The 18,004-nt window shown below is 36.0% G+C and overlaps 1 protein-coding gene across 1 annotated transcript; it reads right to left on the bottom strand.

Moving 5' to 3' along the window:
* Positions 1–14,983: 14,983 nt before the first annotated feature.
* Positions 14,984–15,913, bottom strand: LOC114088990 (olfactory receptor 10N1). The gene has a single exon (XM_027930757.2). It carries the CDS (start codon positions 15,911–15,913, stop codon positions 14,984–14,986), a length of 930 nt encoding a protein of 309 aa, XP_027786558.2.
* Positions 15,914–18,004: the final 2,091 nt, after the last annotated feature.

The following is an 18,004-nucleotide window of genomic DNA, read 5'->3' as shown; positions in this document are numbered from 1 at the left end:
CTAACTCCCTATTCTTGTTAGGGAGGGGGAAGGGGAGAAGAGAGAGAAAAAATGTTCTTTTCAAAATAAGCCTGAGAGCAAAGAGTGCTATATTCAGAAGATAAAGCCGACTCCTGTAACAAATTGGAAGAATAAGCAATTGAATTATATATTAAGGACAGTAATAAACAGGCCTAGTGACTAACAATATAAAGTCACTTTTTGGAAAGCTTGAAAAGTTTATAGGAGTGATTTAGTTTCATCTTTGCCTAGAGATGTAATGCCAGATTTGTGGGACCCCCATAGACCTCCAGGAGCGGAATCCGATGCAATCACACAAGAGTCTTTATTGCAAGCTAGAGCCTGGACTCACAACTGTTTCCAAAACAGCGGTTTCCGAGGAGTGAGTCCTGGCCCTTAGTTCAGTGAGGATTTATAGTTTTTTGGAGATACTCTATGTGTCACAACATCACACATCCCACATACCGTGGAAAAATCAAACAACAACTCTTAACATTGATTAGTACATTTACTGGCGGGAACAAGTTGGGTAAGGGTGATTGGTTAGTTCAAGTGGTGGAGACATTTGAACTGATTTGTTTAGGCTGCGAGGGGTTGAAAGAGTGTATAAGCTAAACTGCAGGGTTGCCTAATCATGTTATCAATCATGAAACTACTGGGAGGGTCACCTGGCATTTCAGATATTTTCCCTGTCTCTTGCTATTGGTGGTTGCTAGAGGGTTGCTATGGGTCCTCACCTAGTGTAACTGAGTCAGGGACCCCTGGAGATGCAGATCTCTCCTGTTAAACAACTCAGCAGGGTGGCTATGTGCCTGGGAGCCCCTCTGTGGGTTTTTCCAAGGACAAGGGTCACACCCCCTCCCTGTGGACAGGCCTTGAGGTAGAAGCTGGTTTCTCAAAAATGGAGTCACATCAGTTTTTCAGAGACAGCAGGCTGGCTGGTGGCATCTTGTTTTTGTGCTTCCAAGGCTTTTCCTTCCATTATTTAAATGGGGAGCATTATATCCACCCACCTCCAAGGTTGTAGCCACATCTAGTCTCAGCTCAATTATTTCCTTGGGATCAAAATGCTCTATTTCATGAGATTCTCCAACTCATCTTGAAGGCCTATTGCAAGAAGCAAACTGTAGTGCTAAGTCCTAAACTCTCAGGTGAGCAGGAACTGTGAAATTGATTATTATGTTGCGTTGTCTCTCTTGGATTCTTAGAGGATGCTGAGTGACTTCATCATTAATGAAAAATAATTCTTGTAAGGATCCCGCGAAATGTCGGAGAAAGAGAACACCAAGTGACCAATTGGCAGAAGGGGGATTTATTGAACCAGCATGCTGGGGCTCTGTGCCCACTCAAGAAGGGAAAGCAGCCCAGAGCCCCGAGCAGGGGCTGAGCACTGCTTAAGTACACTTTTTGGGGAGGGCGGAGGGCTTTGTATACATCAGAACAAATCATCATTAGGCGCGGGAAAATTGAATAACAACTCCTAAACATGATTGGTTCATTCATTGGCGGGAACAGGTCAGGCTGGAGTGATAGGTCATTCCTAAGGAGGGGGTTACATTTAAACTGATTGGTCCAGGCCCTGCAATGCCTATGTGCAACCACACAGAGCCCTTATTACTGGGCAGTTCCAAGCATTGTCTTAACAGCTACAGAAATTTAACTCAGACCTTGCAGCTTAGAAACTTTACAACACCCGGTCTTTTACCCTTTAACTTTTACGCTTTAACTTCAATTTCTTTTACCCTTACATTCTGAGTTTTTACTAATAACAAACCCCTTAAAATTTAATTCTCTCAGGGCATATGTTCAAGCCAGGAACAGAGTATTTAATTCTAAATTAGTCTCTGCATCTATAATTATTTACTTTAATTCTAAATTAGTCTCTGCATCTATGCAGTAATGTTGTTTTTATTTTCACTCCTTTTCTGTTCTTGGGCTAAAAGCAAGTTCATTTGTAATCATCTGATTTCTACACTCAGAATATAAACCCAGCACATCCATTGAGTGATACCAGATTCACTCTCTGTAGCTCTTGGACCATTTGCTTCCTTGCTATGAATGGAAAGGGAGACTCAGTCACTCTCTGTTATTCCCTGTTTTTTGTTTGTTTGTTTGTTTGTTTGTTTTGTTTTGTTTTTAGTTATACACGAACACAGTATCTTTATTTTGCTTATTTATTATTATATGGTGCTGAGGATGGAACCCAGGGTCTCACAAAAGGGTCTCACATGTGTGAGGTGAGTACTCTACTGCAGAGCCACTACCCCAGCCCTATTCCCTGTTTTAATTGGGTGGTCACTAGCTGGAGTAGACAAGAGTTTGTCTTCCATATCAACTTTAGACCACAGGCTGCCCTCTACGTACTGAGGAAGTGTGTTCAGAAATAGACCCATTTTTAAAAGGAAAGAAGTTCTATTATGACACAATATACATAGTCATGCACCACATAGTAACATTTTAGCCAAAATGGACCACATGCTACTATGCTGGGTTCCATAAGATTATGACATCTAGTGATGTCATAGCCATCTCAGTTTGTCCAATACATTCTATGATGCTCACACAAAGAGGCTATCAACTAATGACCCTTCTCATAAAGTACCCATCATTAAGCAATGCAGGACTGTGCCTTCAGACTCTTTTGTTCTGCTTCTACCAAAGGCTGTGCTCAAATATAGGCTGTTCAGTTATCTATTTCCTCCCATTTATAAGGAGATTTTGCATTTAAATAAACACTTTTTCAAGTACTATAGGATTTCAGTGAATTCCTGTGAAGATATTATGTGATGTATGATTTCTGTTTCATAAATTAAGAAGATAAATGAAGTTCAGTGAAATTTGTTTTCTCTACAACTGGGCTTGGATTTATAATCTGTGGCAAGTATTTTATTAAAAACTCTACTTTTAAAAATAAATATAGGTCTATTCACCCTGCCTATTTTTTCTTGAATAAATTTTCATTATTTATGAAAATTGATCTTCTTTCGTAAACATTATCACAAGTCTAGGCCTGCCTTCTGTGGGGTTGTAACAGTGATCCCTTCACCTTCTGAATGTAGCCTCATCGCTCTAAGGCTTATTTATTTATTTATTATTATTATTTTTAAATGTTTTTGTTTTTTTCTCACTTCTTCCCTCTCCTTCCTAACAAATTAAGAAGACAATATTAACAGTTCTTCTCCTTGTTATTTGCTCTTGAACACAGGCACTCCAGGAAGGAGATGCCTGCTGAAGATCTGGGAAGTAAAAATCTCCCAAATTAACAAGTGAATCCTTAGAGGCCACCAGGGCTCCCTGGGACCTTCTACCAGAGCACACCTGGAATGCAACCTTTGAAGAGTTTTTTTTTACAAAACCCCTGTTTCTCCAGATGGGCAGAATCACAGCCTTTGGGACAGGAGTCCCCTGTGTTTCTCCTTTGCTAGCAAAGCAATAAACCTTCATTTTCCTTTTTCTCAAAACCATGTCCTTGTTATTAAATTGGCATTGATTGGCATTAGGGACAGGGATCAAGCTTTCGGTTACTGGATAATACTCCTTAAGATCAAATTAGTTTTGGAAGCAACTGCACAGATTTTTGGATTGGTCCTGTGTGTGGACCATCTTGTGCATTGGGAACTTGGAAAGTTGACCCCCTAGTTCTGTTATGTAAACGTTTCCTACACTGCTTATGAATAAGTCCATGCATATGCAGCATGGATGCAAGCCCAGAGGCTCATATAGAAATGTTATGAGGCTGATTCTTTAGACTCTGTAAATTACTAGGCAACTACACTTTTATTTATTAGTCATAATTTAATGAAACTCTATGGCAGAGAAAAAGAAAGGAATAACTCCAGATATAAAAACACTGCATGAAGTCACTTCTCTGTCAATTCTAAAAAAATGTCAAATACATAGAAACAGGGTAGAAAGGAACTTAACAGGGTGGAGAAATGGAGAGATGTAGATCAAAGCTACAAAGTTGTAGTTACCTAGGGTGACTGAAACTAAAGATCTATTGTGTAGCAAGGTGACCATGGTTAGTAATATTGTATTATACACAGGAAACTTGCAAAGAGAACAATTTCAGGTCCTTTCATCTTACACACAAATGCAAAGTAAGTTCAAACACACATACACACATTATATGTTAATTTGCTTGACTTTAACAGTCATTTTCATGTTGTACACTTCAAATATATACAATTAAAAATTCATGGTGTAGATAATAAAATATTTTTAAACAAAAAGGATAAAGATTTTCTGAAAATTCACCATAACCAATACAGTGTGGAATGAACATAAGATAAAAGAAATAAAAAAGAAAGTCCAATATACGCTATTTATAATTTTTAATATTTTAGAATATAGACATTATGTCTTCATCTTCATGTTTAAGGTGTGTGTAATTTATCTTCACTCAATTATGGTGTCCCTTCAGTATACGTGGAGTTACATGTGTAAAAATCAGAAACATAGCCTCTGCTGACAAGTAGCTTAGTGAATCCAATATAATTTAATTCATAATGTTATGGCATTTTACTATATAAAATTAGAACACAAAAGAAGCATAGTCTGCATCTTCATATGAGAACCAGATCTGCCATTTCTTGGGGGAATTCTAACAGGTAAAAGAGAAACTAATTGCATTCTAGAGTGGGAACAGTATACACAAAGACACTGAAGTTTGATAGTTTGTTTTGCAAAATGACAAATAACTTGGTGATTTTGAAGTATAATGACTGGTGGGGAAAATAAATTAGGACATGAAATTGGGAGTGCAAATATAGCAAATTGTAAAAATTATTGTATTTTATATTTAAAAGTTTATATATTACTCTAGAATTAGTGGGTAGATACAGAAGATTTTAAAGCATTTGATGTAACATCATCAGATAATTTTATGTAACAGATAAAACTGTTTTTTTGAAATATTTAATTTTATTCTACAGCCTTGTTATATAATGAAAATATTTTTATCAGATTACGATAATCAACCTTATTCATTGTAATTAAAAAATAAGAAAATGCTTACAACCAAACTAATTGGCTATAATTTTGTAACATTATTATTCAATATTTTAGTTGTTTTCATTTTTTTCAAATCTTTTAAGGAATATAATGGGGAATATCTTTGTGCATAAATTTTTATGAAGACATTGTCATCTCTTCCAAATTACCATGAAGTTTGTAAAATAAATGTTCTTCCCTATTCTGGCCCCTCCGAATACAAACAATGCAATGATGCCTAAAGTCAGGGAGAATTGTGCATTTCATATGTTAAGATTGGAGAACTTTCTCCATCCTCCTAGGAGTAGAGGAGCACAGTTTGCAGAATACAGATGCTGTGCAGATTCCCAACTGAAGCAATCTATTGTTGAGGATGACTGAATTAAATAGCATCACAGATCTATTATTTATATATAATAATAAAACCAGAATGAATTTATAGCAGAATAGCTGATGTTCAATTTCAAGAAGTTGCACAAAGGTTTCTTACAGAGAAAAGATTTCAGAGGAGAAAATCAATTCTTAGCATGGAGCATCAGGGAAGGATTTTAAAAGAAATGGTGTTCAGATTATATTCCAAAAGTAGTATTATTTGGATTTATAGATGTGAATGAAATGGATAAGAAGAGCAGTAGGAGCAAGAAGACCAACACTCAGAATCACCATAGGCAGGACATATATGTGAGAGAGCCACCAAATTCAGGACCTGTGAATCAGCAGAACTTGTGCAATATGGCCAAACATGGCAGTATTGTAGTTCCTGTTAAATATTCTATAGATATCTGTGATGTCCATTTGATTGATAGCATTGTTTGAACCAAAGGTGTCCTTTTAATTTTATTTATGAATGTTGTCTCTTGTGAGATGGTTGTGTTGAAATCATCAGTTTTTACCATATTTGGGTCTGTCTGGGATTTACAGAAGTGCTGCTTTTATGTAATTAGTACACTGATATTTGTGGCATAAGTATTTACTATCATTGTATCTTCTTGTTGAGTTTTTCCTTTTACAAATTGTAGTGGTGTTCTTTGTCTCTTCTGATAATCTTTGCTTGAAATCTACTTTGTCAGATAAGAGAATAAGCTATTTCTCTTTGTTTTCCAGCTCCATATGTGTGGAATATTTTTTTTCCCATTCTTTTACCTTCAGTCAGTGGATATCTTTGTCTTCAAGATGAGTATCTTGCAAACCACACATGGTTAGAATATTGCTTCTTAATACATTCTGCCAGTCTTTGAATTAGAGAGTTGAGACTGTTTTTATTCACAGTTTTTATGGAGAGATATTTATGATTTCCAGTCAGTTTGGTTTGTTTCATAGATTTCACTTCTTATTTTTCATTTGCTTCATTGCCTTTTGGGGAACTTCATCTGTTAGAGAGCTCTGGAGTTTAGAGTTCTTGTTTGTATAGTATATCTTCACCTGTAATGCAGGTTAGTTGTCATGGATTCTTTTATCTTAGAGGTAAAGTTTTATTTCTTCTTTGATGCTGAATGAAAACTTTGCTGAATATAGTAAGCTTGGCTGGCAATTATTTTATTCTGGAGCTTGGCTTATCTCATTTCAAGCCCTCCTGACTTTGAGTTTGAAATAACAAGTTGTAATTGAGTCTAAATTGATTTTGTGATCTTATATATTTCTCATGTAGCTTTTAATACTCTAGCCACATTCTCCATGTTAGTAATTTTGGTTATGATATACTATGTAATGGAAATTTTTTTCCCACCTTATCTATTTGGTGTTCTCTGTGCTTTCTTGCATGTGGCTATCTAACTCATATCTATCATTTGGAAATTTATCAGCTATTATTTCACTGAAAGGCTTCTTAATGCCATTAGGATATATTTCTATGTCCTCTTTTATCATGATGACTCTGAAGTCAAACTTAATGTTGTCTTGAATTCTTGTATAATCTGATCATAGTCTTTTTCTTTTTTCTCTTTACTGTCTGCTGATTTTCTTTTCCACATAATCTAGTCTATTGGTGATCATTTCGATTGAATTCTTTATTCGATTTATGATGTCTTTCATTTCCAGATGTTCTGATTGGTTTATTTTCAGAGTTTCTGTCTTTATTGATTAGTTTTTCCATCTCCTTTATTTGTCCTCTTAACTTCTCAATTCTTTTTTAGCTCTTTAATCATTTTTTTTAGAGAGAGAGAGAACGAGAGAGAGAGAGAGAGAGAGAGAGAGAGAGAGAGAGAAAGAGAGAGAGAGAATTTGTTAATATTTATTTTTCAGTTTTAGATGAACACAACATCTTTATGTGGTGCTGAGGATGGAATCCAGTGCCCCGCGCATGCCAGGCGAGCGTGTTACAGCTTGAGCCATATCCCCAGCCCTCTTTAATCATTTTAATGATCAATTTCTTAAAGTTTTTCTCTGAAATTTCTTCCGTTTCTGCATCTTTGTTTTCCTTTGTTGATGACTGTAACTTTGGGGAGGAGTCTTGCTGCCTGATATCTCTAATGCCTCTCAGTTTTTCACTGAAGAACTGCTGATTTAATTCACTCTTGTAGAGTTACTGTAACACTGGCTGTTCTTGAGCCATTATTTTGTAATCTTTCTCTGATACTGTTGTAGGAGTAGATGTCCAAGTGTATGAACGGATGTCCTCTAGGCACTTCTACTTGGGGCCTAGTCATTGGTTTAGAATTTTTGCCTAACATATTCTCCATGCTAAAGAATTGTTGAAGCTTGAGTAGGGTTAGTTTGTGTGTGGAAGTAGGTTCTCTGTCACTTTGTTGAATTGTGTGTATAGCTCAGCCACATAGTTTCTACCCTGTAGATTTGTAGTACACAAATTGCTTCCCAGACACTCTCAGGAGAAAAGGAAATATACAACAGCAACAATAATAGTAATCAACATATAGTTTTAGAATAAATGTCTGCTACGAACTATGGCCTGTACACAATTAGTTACCACAGAAAGAGAAAGAGAAATAGTGATGTTGGTTGACACAAGAATTTGGGGGTAATTTTCTGGGTTTTTTAACTGTTCATATTTTTATTTGTGTTTATTTTTACAAAATCTTGAATTATTTATAAATTTTTCAAATTTCTTTTCATTAACTTCTTAATGAAATCACATAATATCATTAGGGTTTTTTTGTTGTTGTTGTTTGTTTGTTTTTGTTGTTGTTGTTTTTTGGTGCTTGGGGATTTGAACCCATAGCCTCATGCATGCCAGGCAAGCACTTTACTGCTGAGCACATCCTCAGCCCCTAGATATTTTTGAATATTTAGAGATTTTATGTTGTCTTCTCTATTTTTTTTCCTTGACCTAGAAATTAATCAATTTTAATCATCATTAAAAAGTCCTTTTGGGGGTTTATCATCCTCTGTTATATACTTTTTTATTTTGTTAGTATCTCTCCTATCTTTACCATCTTTTTTCTTTAAAGTTTTTAAAGTATTTATTTGTTGTCCTTTTTCTACCCAAATGAGATGGATGCTTAGTTTGCTGAATTTTAGTCTAAGTTTTGTTCCTTACATGTTTTTAGAGCCATAAATTTAAGCATATCTATTCCTGATTTCTAAATTTGGACTAAGAATTTTTAATTGGCATGCATCTATCTGCCTAACAATATTTATTATGATTATTTTCTTCTTTAAGCTTGTGCTGTTCACAAGTGCGTTTATTGCATAATGTTTTGGTATTTTTTTTTTCTTTAGTCTTCAATAATATTATATGAAAATTACAGATGTTCTTGGGGTCCTCTTGGAGCCAGGAGCCCAGGTTTTATTCTTTCATTGTGTACCTGACACTTCAAAGGGTAAATGGACACAAGATGTCAAGCTCGATGTTTCTGGATTCCCTCTTCTCTCTGGTCTTTTCACAGCTTCTTAGTGTCTTTAGAGACAGTTGATTCAATTGCCTCACAGTTTTTTTTTTAATATTTTAAAAATTGTGTATAGCTTCCATAGTTCTCTACTAGATCAAAACCACTCACTCTACCATTTCTGTGAGCAGAACTCATATATGGTGTTTTATTTGAAGTCATATATTTAAGTTCTATATAGTAACAATACACTAAAGTCACAAATTCAATGCTAGTTCCTCTCCTTGGAGATGTTTGGAACAAGTAAAGTTTCCTTACCAGAAAATGGAGTCACTAATGTTTTTTTTTCTGTGTAGGTTTTTTGAGTTAAAAGAATAAATTTAAGCAAAGCACCAGAAATTATATTTAACACAACATAAGTACTACATAAAGTTTTGCTATTATTGTAATTATTATTTTTTGATCATCTACATGAAACTCTTTAGTGAGTTCTAGGCAGATACTTAGTCATTAATAAAAGCATTTAATTTGGGGTTTATACATATACCCTTATAAAAATATTCACATACACATTTTATTGCATAGACTGCAGTTGGAAATGTTGGAAATTTAAAAGTGGTGGTATCAAGATGCTGGAAGTCTGTGGTCTTTAGGGAGAATGACCACAATTAGGCTGTTGGTCTTTATTCTCCCAAGTTAAAAACATGAATAATGATATTGCTGTCACTAGTCTTAAGGATGATAACTTATACTAACCCAAATCTAATGAGCTTGATTTGTAACACTAAATTACAGTGTATTAATTTACAGTGAAAACCACTGCCTTCTAAAATTGCTTATACTAGTATTACAAGGTATTCCGTGTTTAGAGTCAGTTCTATTTTGGAAAGCAAATTGTGGTTAAGAATCTATTTGGTACACACGGACTCGGTTGAGATGATGACTTCCCAGTTAGAAGAACAGGAGGCACACTTCCATGCCCTAAGAATGGCCTTGCCATTCAACAAGCATCAACTGATATAGACATCATGATCAAATAAAATGAAATATTAAATTATGGAGATAACTAGATATCATCATCATCATTATCATCATCATCACCCAGAGTTGGTGTTGTTTCTACCTCATTCATGCTAGGCAAGCACTTTATCAATGATCTACATCCCTAGACCAGGACCTTATTATTACAATGAAGAAAAGAGAACCCACAACAAACTGACAAGCTCCAAATAGGAATGGCCAAGAGGCACTCAGTTCCCACTCATGGACATTGACTTCTGCAGAAAAAAAAAAAGAATAAGCACAAAGTCTGTGAACACCACACCTATGAGGACTCGCAATCTTGATCACTTTGGAAAGAAAGAACTGTGCCCTAAGAGGCTTACACATAAGAGTAGGAAAAAATATTTCCCAGCATATGCATAAAACACAACACAGAAGTAAAATAAAAATTAAAAAAAAAAACTTAACATGATGTTATCTCCCAAATTTCATAATTTACCAGCAACTGGCTCCAAAATCTTAAGAGGATGAAATACTAGAGAGAAATAAAAAGAGGTCTGGGGTGGTAGCTCAGTGGTAGAGTGCTTGCCTGGCATGTTGAGGCACTGTGTTTGATTCTCAGCACTGCATATAAATAAATACAATAAAATCCCATTGACAACTAAAAATATATTTTAAAAAAGAATTTAAAAAGAATGATATCAAAAGTGATTAGTGAATTCTGAGAGAACACACACACACACAAAAATAAAACTGAGTGAATTAAGGAAGAAAGTACAGTACAGGATACAAAGGAGAAATTCAATGAATTAATAGAGACATTAAAATGAAGTAAACAGAAATCTTGGAAATGGAAAACACAAATAAAATGATCATTTGAAAATCTTGCTAACAGAGTACACCATAATGAATACAGAATCTCAGAGCTGAAAGACAAAGTGGCTGGTCTTGAACATTCAGACAGAATTAAAAAAAAAAAAACAATAAGTAACAATGACCAGAATGTGAATGAATTAGAGGACGCAAGGATTTCATTTATTCCTTCTAAAAAATTATCAGCAGCAGCCCACATGTGCCAAACATCAATGTTCTAGAGAAGAGGAATTAATCATGGTGTTTTCCTCAAAAGAGAATGTGGGGTAGGAGGAGCAAGACATTAATCAAATCATCACACATAAACTCTAATTACTTTAGTGTGGTCAGTTCTAGGAAGAAAGGTCAGTGGATGGAAAATCTAACAGAAGGGCCCTGTGTCCTACCTCAGTGGTCTCCTGTCAGCAATGGTGCACGCACACAGCATCTTTATGGCTAGATTTTCTCAGAGAACCCTCTGTCCTAGCTGAGATCTGAAGAGGACATTAGCCTGCAGGGAGGAGAAGAACACTGTAAGCAGGGGCAGTGGCCTGCACAAAGACTGTGCAGGAAAGCATGGGTTTATTTGAAGAATTTGAGGAAAGAGAGTAAAAAAAAAGACTTCTGGGTAAGATTAAATTTGAGAGACAAAAAAGCAAAGATTTCTCAGGGCCTCCTTGGACACTTTAAAGTTATGATCTCTGCAGGAAGAGTTTCAGCAAAATCTGGTAGTTTTTAAAGCAGCATTGTGTTTCAGATTATCCAAGGAGGTTATAAGGGGGTAATTTTAGCTACAGTATGGAGAATGGTTTGGAGAAGCAACAGTATAGCATAGACACAAATAAGATCAATGGACTACAGAATTTTGAGATTCTGAGTAGGTCTGAGAAATACTACTGGCATCGTGCATGGATTATGGCTTTGCTTTACACTAATCAGAATAAACCTTCAAATTTGCTTTTTAAGTTTCTATGTCTAAAAGTACCCTGCAAACCAGGTTTCAATTCTCATATCTGTCTTGGCCCCTTGCATCCCCTCTGGGTATACCTGGAGGGTGATAATCAACAAAGGATAGCAACAAGTGACAATGAGAACAACAGAACACCACTCTGTGGAATTAGAACAGTGCAAATCCATTGCAAATGAATTTAGATAAAATGTAGAAACAATAAAATAAGTACTCCACCATTAAGGTTACCAAATGCCTCTCTGTTTCTTTCCACTGAGAAATTACTATGAAATTTTTTCCACTTCAATTTCTTAGCTCAGTTAATCAGCCTCACTTGATCCCAGCCTGAATTATTTTTTCTTATGTTTTAAAAATAGCTTTAAAATAAAAAAGTCACAAACTCATTGCCAAATACTTAGAGCAACAGAGAAAACATAATGCAAGTTATGAAGGTCCTCACAAATAGGATTATACAATTTATCATTTAGGTGGACATTGTCTCCATCATTCACTTATACACAGGCAATTTATATGGAGATTAAAATAACTGCAAGTATTCACAACATTTTTACAGCTTCCACTCACTATAAATATTTATGGCCTTTGCCTATTTTTCTATCAAGTAATTTGTTTTTGTCATTGGTATTGGTATTGGTAAGAATGTCATGTAGCGATGTGTGTATGTGTGCCTGAGTGTTTTTTAAAATTTTTTAATATTTATTAATGCATTATAGTTATAAATAATACTGGGGTTTGCTTTTACACATTCATAAATGCATATAACACATTTTGCTTCATTTAAATCCCCCATACTTCCTCTTCCCCTGTGATCCCCACACCCCCTGCTCACTTTTTTCTACTCTATTGGTCCTCTTTCTATTTCTTTTTTTAGATTGGTGGATTATAGTTTTATATATAAAATTCTAATGCATTATGATATATTCATATATGCACATACATGACATAATTTGGTCAACTTCAATTCCCAGTTCTTTCTCTTTCCCTCTTTCCCTCCTCCCTCGCTCTTGGTTCCCTGCTTCTCCTCTAATGATTTCTCTTGCCTGAGTGTTTTAAATACAATCTTGGGTTAGATGCTTTTGTCACAGGAAAGCAGGGAGCTGAACTCCAAACCTTGATTCTTGTGTTCCTATGAAAGAAAATTTAAAGTCAAGACACCAAAAGCCATGCCAGAAAACTTCATTATAAATGAAAGTAAAAGGAAAGTGAGGATTAAGAACAAAGCACTGTCAAGAGAGAGAGTGGGCCATCTCTGAGCAGAGAATGGCAAAAGAGATAGTGCTGTCTCCAAGTTTATTACTGTTGATGTTTTCCAAGAGAACTGGGGGCCTCCTTCAAGCAATCTTCACAAATCAGGTGTTCAACTCCTCTTTCACATTGGGGTTTTTAACCTTAGTTGGTCCTGTACAGAAATAGCATGGTGGCTATCCTATTCAGGGGGCTTCATCTATTAGTCAATCCCATGTTAATATGGGCACTGGGGTCAGAAGTTACCTTAGTGTTCCTGCTTTACTAAATGAATCTTCCTTCCCTGACAAGAGAAGACACCTATAGCTATAATTCCTAGCTTTACACCAACGTTAGTGAACTCTGTCAAGAGTTAGTCCCATTAATCCTTTGCTTTTGATGTGTTTTCTAATTAGTTCCTTAGATTCTGTTTATTTTCTAAAAATTAAATGCCACCCTTTGCTTTGAAAGTAGTTTTAAAAGACCCTAAATTAGTTTAACGAATGCTTATGATCTTGCCATGCATTTCACTGTTCATTGCTAACTCCTACCTAACACTTTTAGATATAGGAAAGATTTGAAGTATTCTAAACAAATTGATTTTATCAAAGAATGTTAACGCAGCATTAATTTAGAAGGTGTTAAAAAAAAGTGGTCTTTCAGTTTGACTTTCATTTTTCTTCAATCTTATGTAAATGTGGTTATATGACAGAATTGGCTAATGCTGGTAATTCTGTATCCTAGTAGTTTAACTGATATTGCTATCTCATTGACAATAAATATCCTTTTATATCATCATTTGAAGATTTAAGTGTTATCCATCCACACATTCTTTCAAGAAATATGCATTGGAAGCTTATTAAGTCATTGGACTGTGTCTTTTGGATACAATACTGAAAACAAACAAACAAACATAAGCCTTATTCTTATGAACATTTCCATTGTCTGTAAAAGAAATCTGTTAAACAAGTAAACATGCTTATGGTCTAAACCTGTCCATCAACACTATCTAGGCTTTACCAGGTGTCAAGGCAAGTGGATTCTTGCACCAATATTCACCATTAGTAGAACAGTGAACTGATATTGAAATAGTTTGAATCCAGCACTTCCTCTAGGACAGACATTTATAAAGTGTGGGAAAAAGCCTCACAGTGATCTTGGATTTTTGCAGTCAGGAGGGGCTATGAAAACCTCATACTGCCTCTCATATTATTTATTTGTCCTTGAAAGGACAGTTTTTGTCCCCTTTGCCTCATTCAGTCTTTTGCTAAGGGAAACCGCAGTTTTAATTTGAGATTTACAGAGTATTTTTTTTGTTTGTTTAATAGTTTTAAAAAGGATGGGGACTTTGTGATTTAATGTGGAATATAAAAACTATAAATGACTACAATGTCATGAAAATAAAGAGCTATAATATTAGTGCAATCCTCAGAAAATAGTTTTCTTCTTTCTCCTTGCAATCTGAAAAAATTGATGTAGAATTCTCAAGTCTATTCTGGATGGGAAGGCCTTCCCACACCTTTTCATTAAAAAGTAATGAGAACACTGGCAGCATGGTGCAGATGCTGAGCCATGACTTGGGAAGAATTAAGAGGACTTGGCTGAAGCCTGGCTTTTATAGAAAATGTAAAGTCTACGTTTTGGGGGTAATGTGAAAATCAAATAAGATGATAGATGGGAAAATTTCATCACAGAGCCTAGGGCACAGGTCAGATTCTATAAATGTTAATGATACTTTGCAAAATAGAAATAATGAAATGATTGAAGTTAAAAATAAAACAAATTAGTTGCAAGTAGAACAAGAGTATAACTGGATATGAATTGGCACAGACAGGGTTTGGGGAGATAATTTCTGAGACAGCCCTATTGAATCAGGCAAAATTGACTGCCCATTATGGGGACAAGAAATCTGTCTCCAGCTACTTACTATTCTCTTTGGACTTCTTACCCAGGATAAAGGAATGGAGAATAATATAAGAGTTAATTACGAGATCTCAGCAACTACAGATACATACCAAGATAGAAAATCATTTTTAGGCAAACAAAATATATGCCTTCCAGACAAAGTTTCTTATCATGTAGATATTTATTTAAGAGAAGGGCATTGGAGATTGGTGTTCAGGGATATTAAAATTTTTAAATCCAATACAACCTCCATAATTCATTCCTGAACAATAAACACATTTTGTAATACTTTTTTCAGGGACCTTTTCACTTCTTTGTTCCTTAAGGAGTAGATCAAGGAGTTCAGCATGGGGGAGACAATGTTGTTTAGTATCTGCACCACGGCCCCAAGCAGAGGGTTGGGTGTGCGCTGCAGGTAGATGATGATGACAGGTCCGTAGGCACAGAGGATGGCAGTGAGGTGGGCACTGCAGGTGGAGAAAGCCTTCTGCCTGCCCTCTGCTGAACGAATTCTCAGAATGGCAATCCCAATGTGAGTGTAGGAGACACAAACACTGAATAAGAGCATTAAAGCCAGGAGGCCAACATTAATGGAGCCCACTCTCTGGGCCAGAGAGCTGTCAGTACAAGCCAAGGGTAAAACTGCAGGGATGTCACAGAAGAAGTGGTCCACCTGATTGGGGCCACAGTAGGTTAACTGAAAGGTAAAGGAGGTCAGTGTGGTGGCATGGACACACCCCACCAACAAGGCTACCGTGACCAAGCTGACACAGACTGCAGGTTTCATGATGAGCATGTATCTTAGTGGGTGACAGATGGCAACATAGCGATCATAAGCCATCACAGAATAGAGGCATCCTTCCGTAGAGCCCAGAAGGTGATAGAAGAAGAGCTGTGCAGCACAGCCCTCGTAAGAGATGGCTCGGCTCAGACCAGAAAGATAAAAGAGCATCTTGGGACAAGTTACAGAAGGGAACAACATGTCAAAAACAGACAGAAGTCCTAAGAAGAAATACATGGGAGTGTGAAGAGTGGAGGATGAAATGATTGCTGTAAAGATGAGTAAATTCCCAAGCAGGGTGAAGAGGTAGATGGAAGAGAAGATGACCAAGAGCACAGTCTCCAGTCCCTCCGTCTGAGGGATTCCCAGGAGGATGAACTCATTCAGCAAGCTGTGATTTCCCATCTTGCTGGAAGGCTGTTCTGGGTTTTCACAAAGAATATGAAGACATGAATGTGGAGGCTGATTATGACAGACACAATACTACTGCACACATTGTCAACAAATTTTATTTTACCATAAAGTTAATGATGAAAATAAATTTCAGAATTTTATTCTAAAGACATTTGGATGCTAGCAAAGTCCACCTACCACTTCACAACTGAAGGCATGCTCCTTCACACCTATGAATACAAAGCAAAACTGAAACACTAACAAGGTAAAATAAAGGGTGGGTTAAGAGAACAAAAACTATCAATATAAAGCAGAAGAGGACAATTTAACTAATGTCCTTAACACACCATATAATATGAATGCCCTATAATTATCTGACCTGGAAGCTTGATTTTCTGTACTCCTTTCAGTGTATTGTAGTTATTCAAAGATGTCTCCTGATAGACTAATTATTCAGGAAAGGTTAACCTGGGTACCCACATATCTGACTAGAAAAATGGATAACCATACATGGCGAGGAGCAATAGGATGTGGGTTGTCTGAATAACATTCTAATTAGGTAATTTGATATGTTCCTTAGTTTAAACTTTTTTTCCCTTGGTACCAGGGATTGAACTTAGGAGCATGCAACCACTGAGCCACATTCGCAGACCTTTTTATTTTTTATTTTGTTACAGGTTCTTACTAAGTTGCTTAGGGCCTCACTAAGTTGCTGAGGCTGGCTTTGAACTTGTAATCCTCCTGCCTCAGCCTCCTGAGCCACTGGGATTGCAGGCATGTGCCACTGCTCCCAGGTAGTTTATACATTTTCTTATATGAAAATGGTTATTTTACTGAAAATAACTTACCAGTAGAATATACCTGGGGACTTAAATTGTTTATGTATCAAATGCAAATGTGAGATAGTTAAACATTGTTAATAGTGTAATTTTTTGAAAACTTAGAGTCATAAAACTAAAATATTTAATTACTACAACTTTTGGGGATTTTTTATGTAAAAATTTGTATTAAAAAAATAATTATGGTAAGAATATTTAGCATTAATTAACTTTCTTCACAGATTTATGAATATACTGTACAGTACTGTCAAATACAGCAGAACATGTTCATCATTGTATCCCTGGAATACCATATCTACTATCATTTATTATTGGAATCAAATTTTCAAGTGCTCTAAAATGAATATTTTGTCCTAAGACAATTATCAGCCTTTTATAATAATTCCAGAATGCAATCATTGCAGTGAATCTGCATTTCTGTCTACATTCCATGCACAATGAAAGGAATTCAGATTTTTCACTAAAGTGCAGTGTTTTCTAATTCCTCATCTAGGATAAATGGGATGCGAATTGACCATCCCATAATTACTGGCAACCACTCATTCATTGTCTATTGCTGGAGTGAAAAAATGTAAAAGATAGATGGAGGTTGAGAGTCAAGGGAAGATAATGAACTTTCCCAAGTACAGGGAACATCGGAGAGAAAAGAATAAAGTTCTGCAACACATAGAAGAGAACATGAAAAGCAATGAATGTAAAATACCTGAAATAGGACAAAACTATTCACACACCATAGCCTGTTTAAGATATATTTGATCATGCATGTTGGTTCATGAGATAATAAATTACAGAATATTGTCACAATATGTTAATGCGACATATTTACTTTCCTGCTGTCATGGCATTGAGTCTCTAGAGACCATGAGTATTGTGTTGGTGGGCTCTTTGAGTCTTAGGACCTTTTGTGTTTCATGTTGGAAAAAAAGATGACATTCTTTACATTTTTCCCCCTAGACTAGTGTTGTCTTTTCCCTGTGGAGGATCATCTAAACTTGAAACCAGTTTGTATTTGTGCAGAACCTAAGAGAGAATGTGCCCGCTAGGTGGCGCCCATGGTCTGAAGTAGGGACCTCTACACAGGCCTAGTTGGAGGTCTCTGAACAATTGAGTCAGGATCAATTAACAGAGAGGGAGAACAGGGTAACTGCCATGTAGGTATTTTAACACACTCCTATGAAAAGATGTTTAACAAGAGAGAGAAATTTTCAAAATAATATGTGATATTTCAGCTGTGAAAATGCTGAAATATCTACTGATAAGTAGA

Source organism: Marmota flaviventris, chromosome 9 (assembly GCF_047511675.1).
Source record: "Marmota flaviventris isolate mMarFla1 chromosome 9, mMarFla1.hap1, whole genome shotgun sequence".
NCBI classification, from domain to species: Eukaryota; Metazoa; Chordata; class Mammalia; order Rodentia; family Sciuridae; genus Marmota; species Marmota flaviventris.
This window is presented reverse-complemented; position numbering and strand designations above follow the sequence as displayed.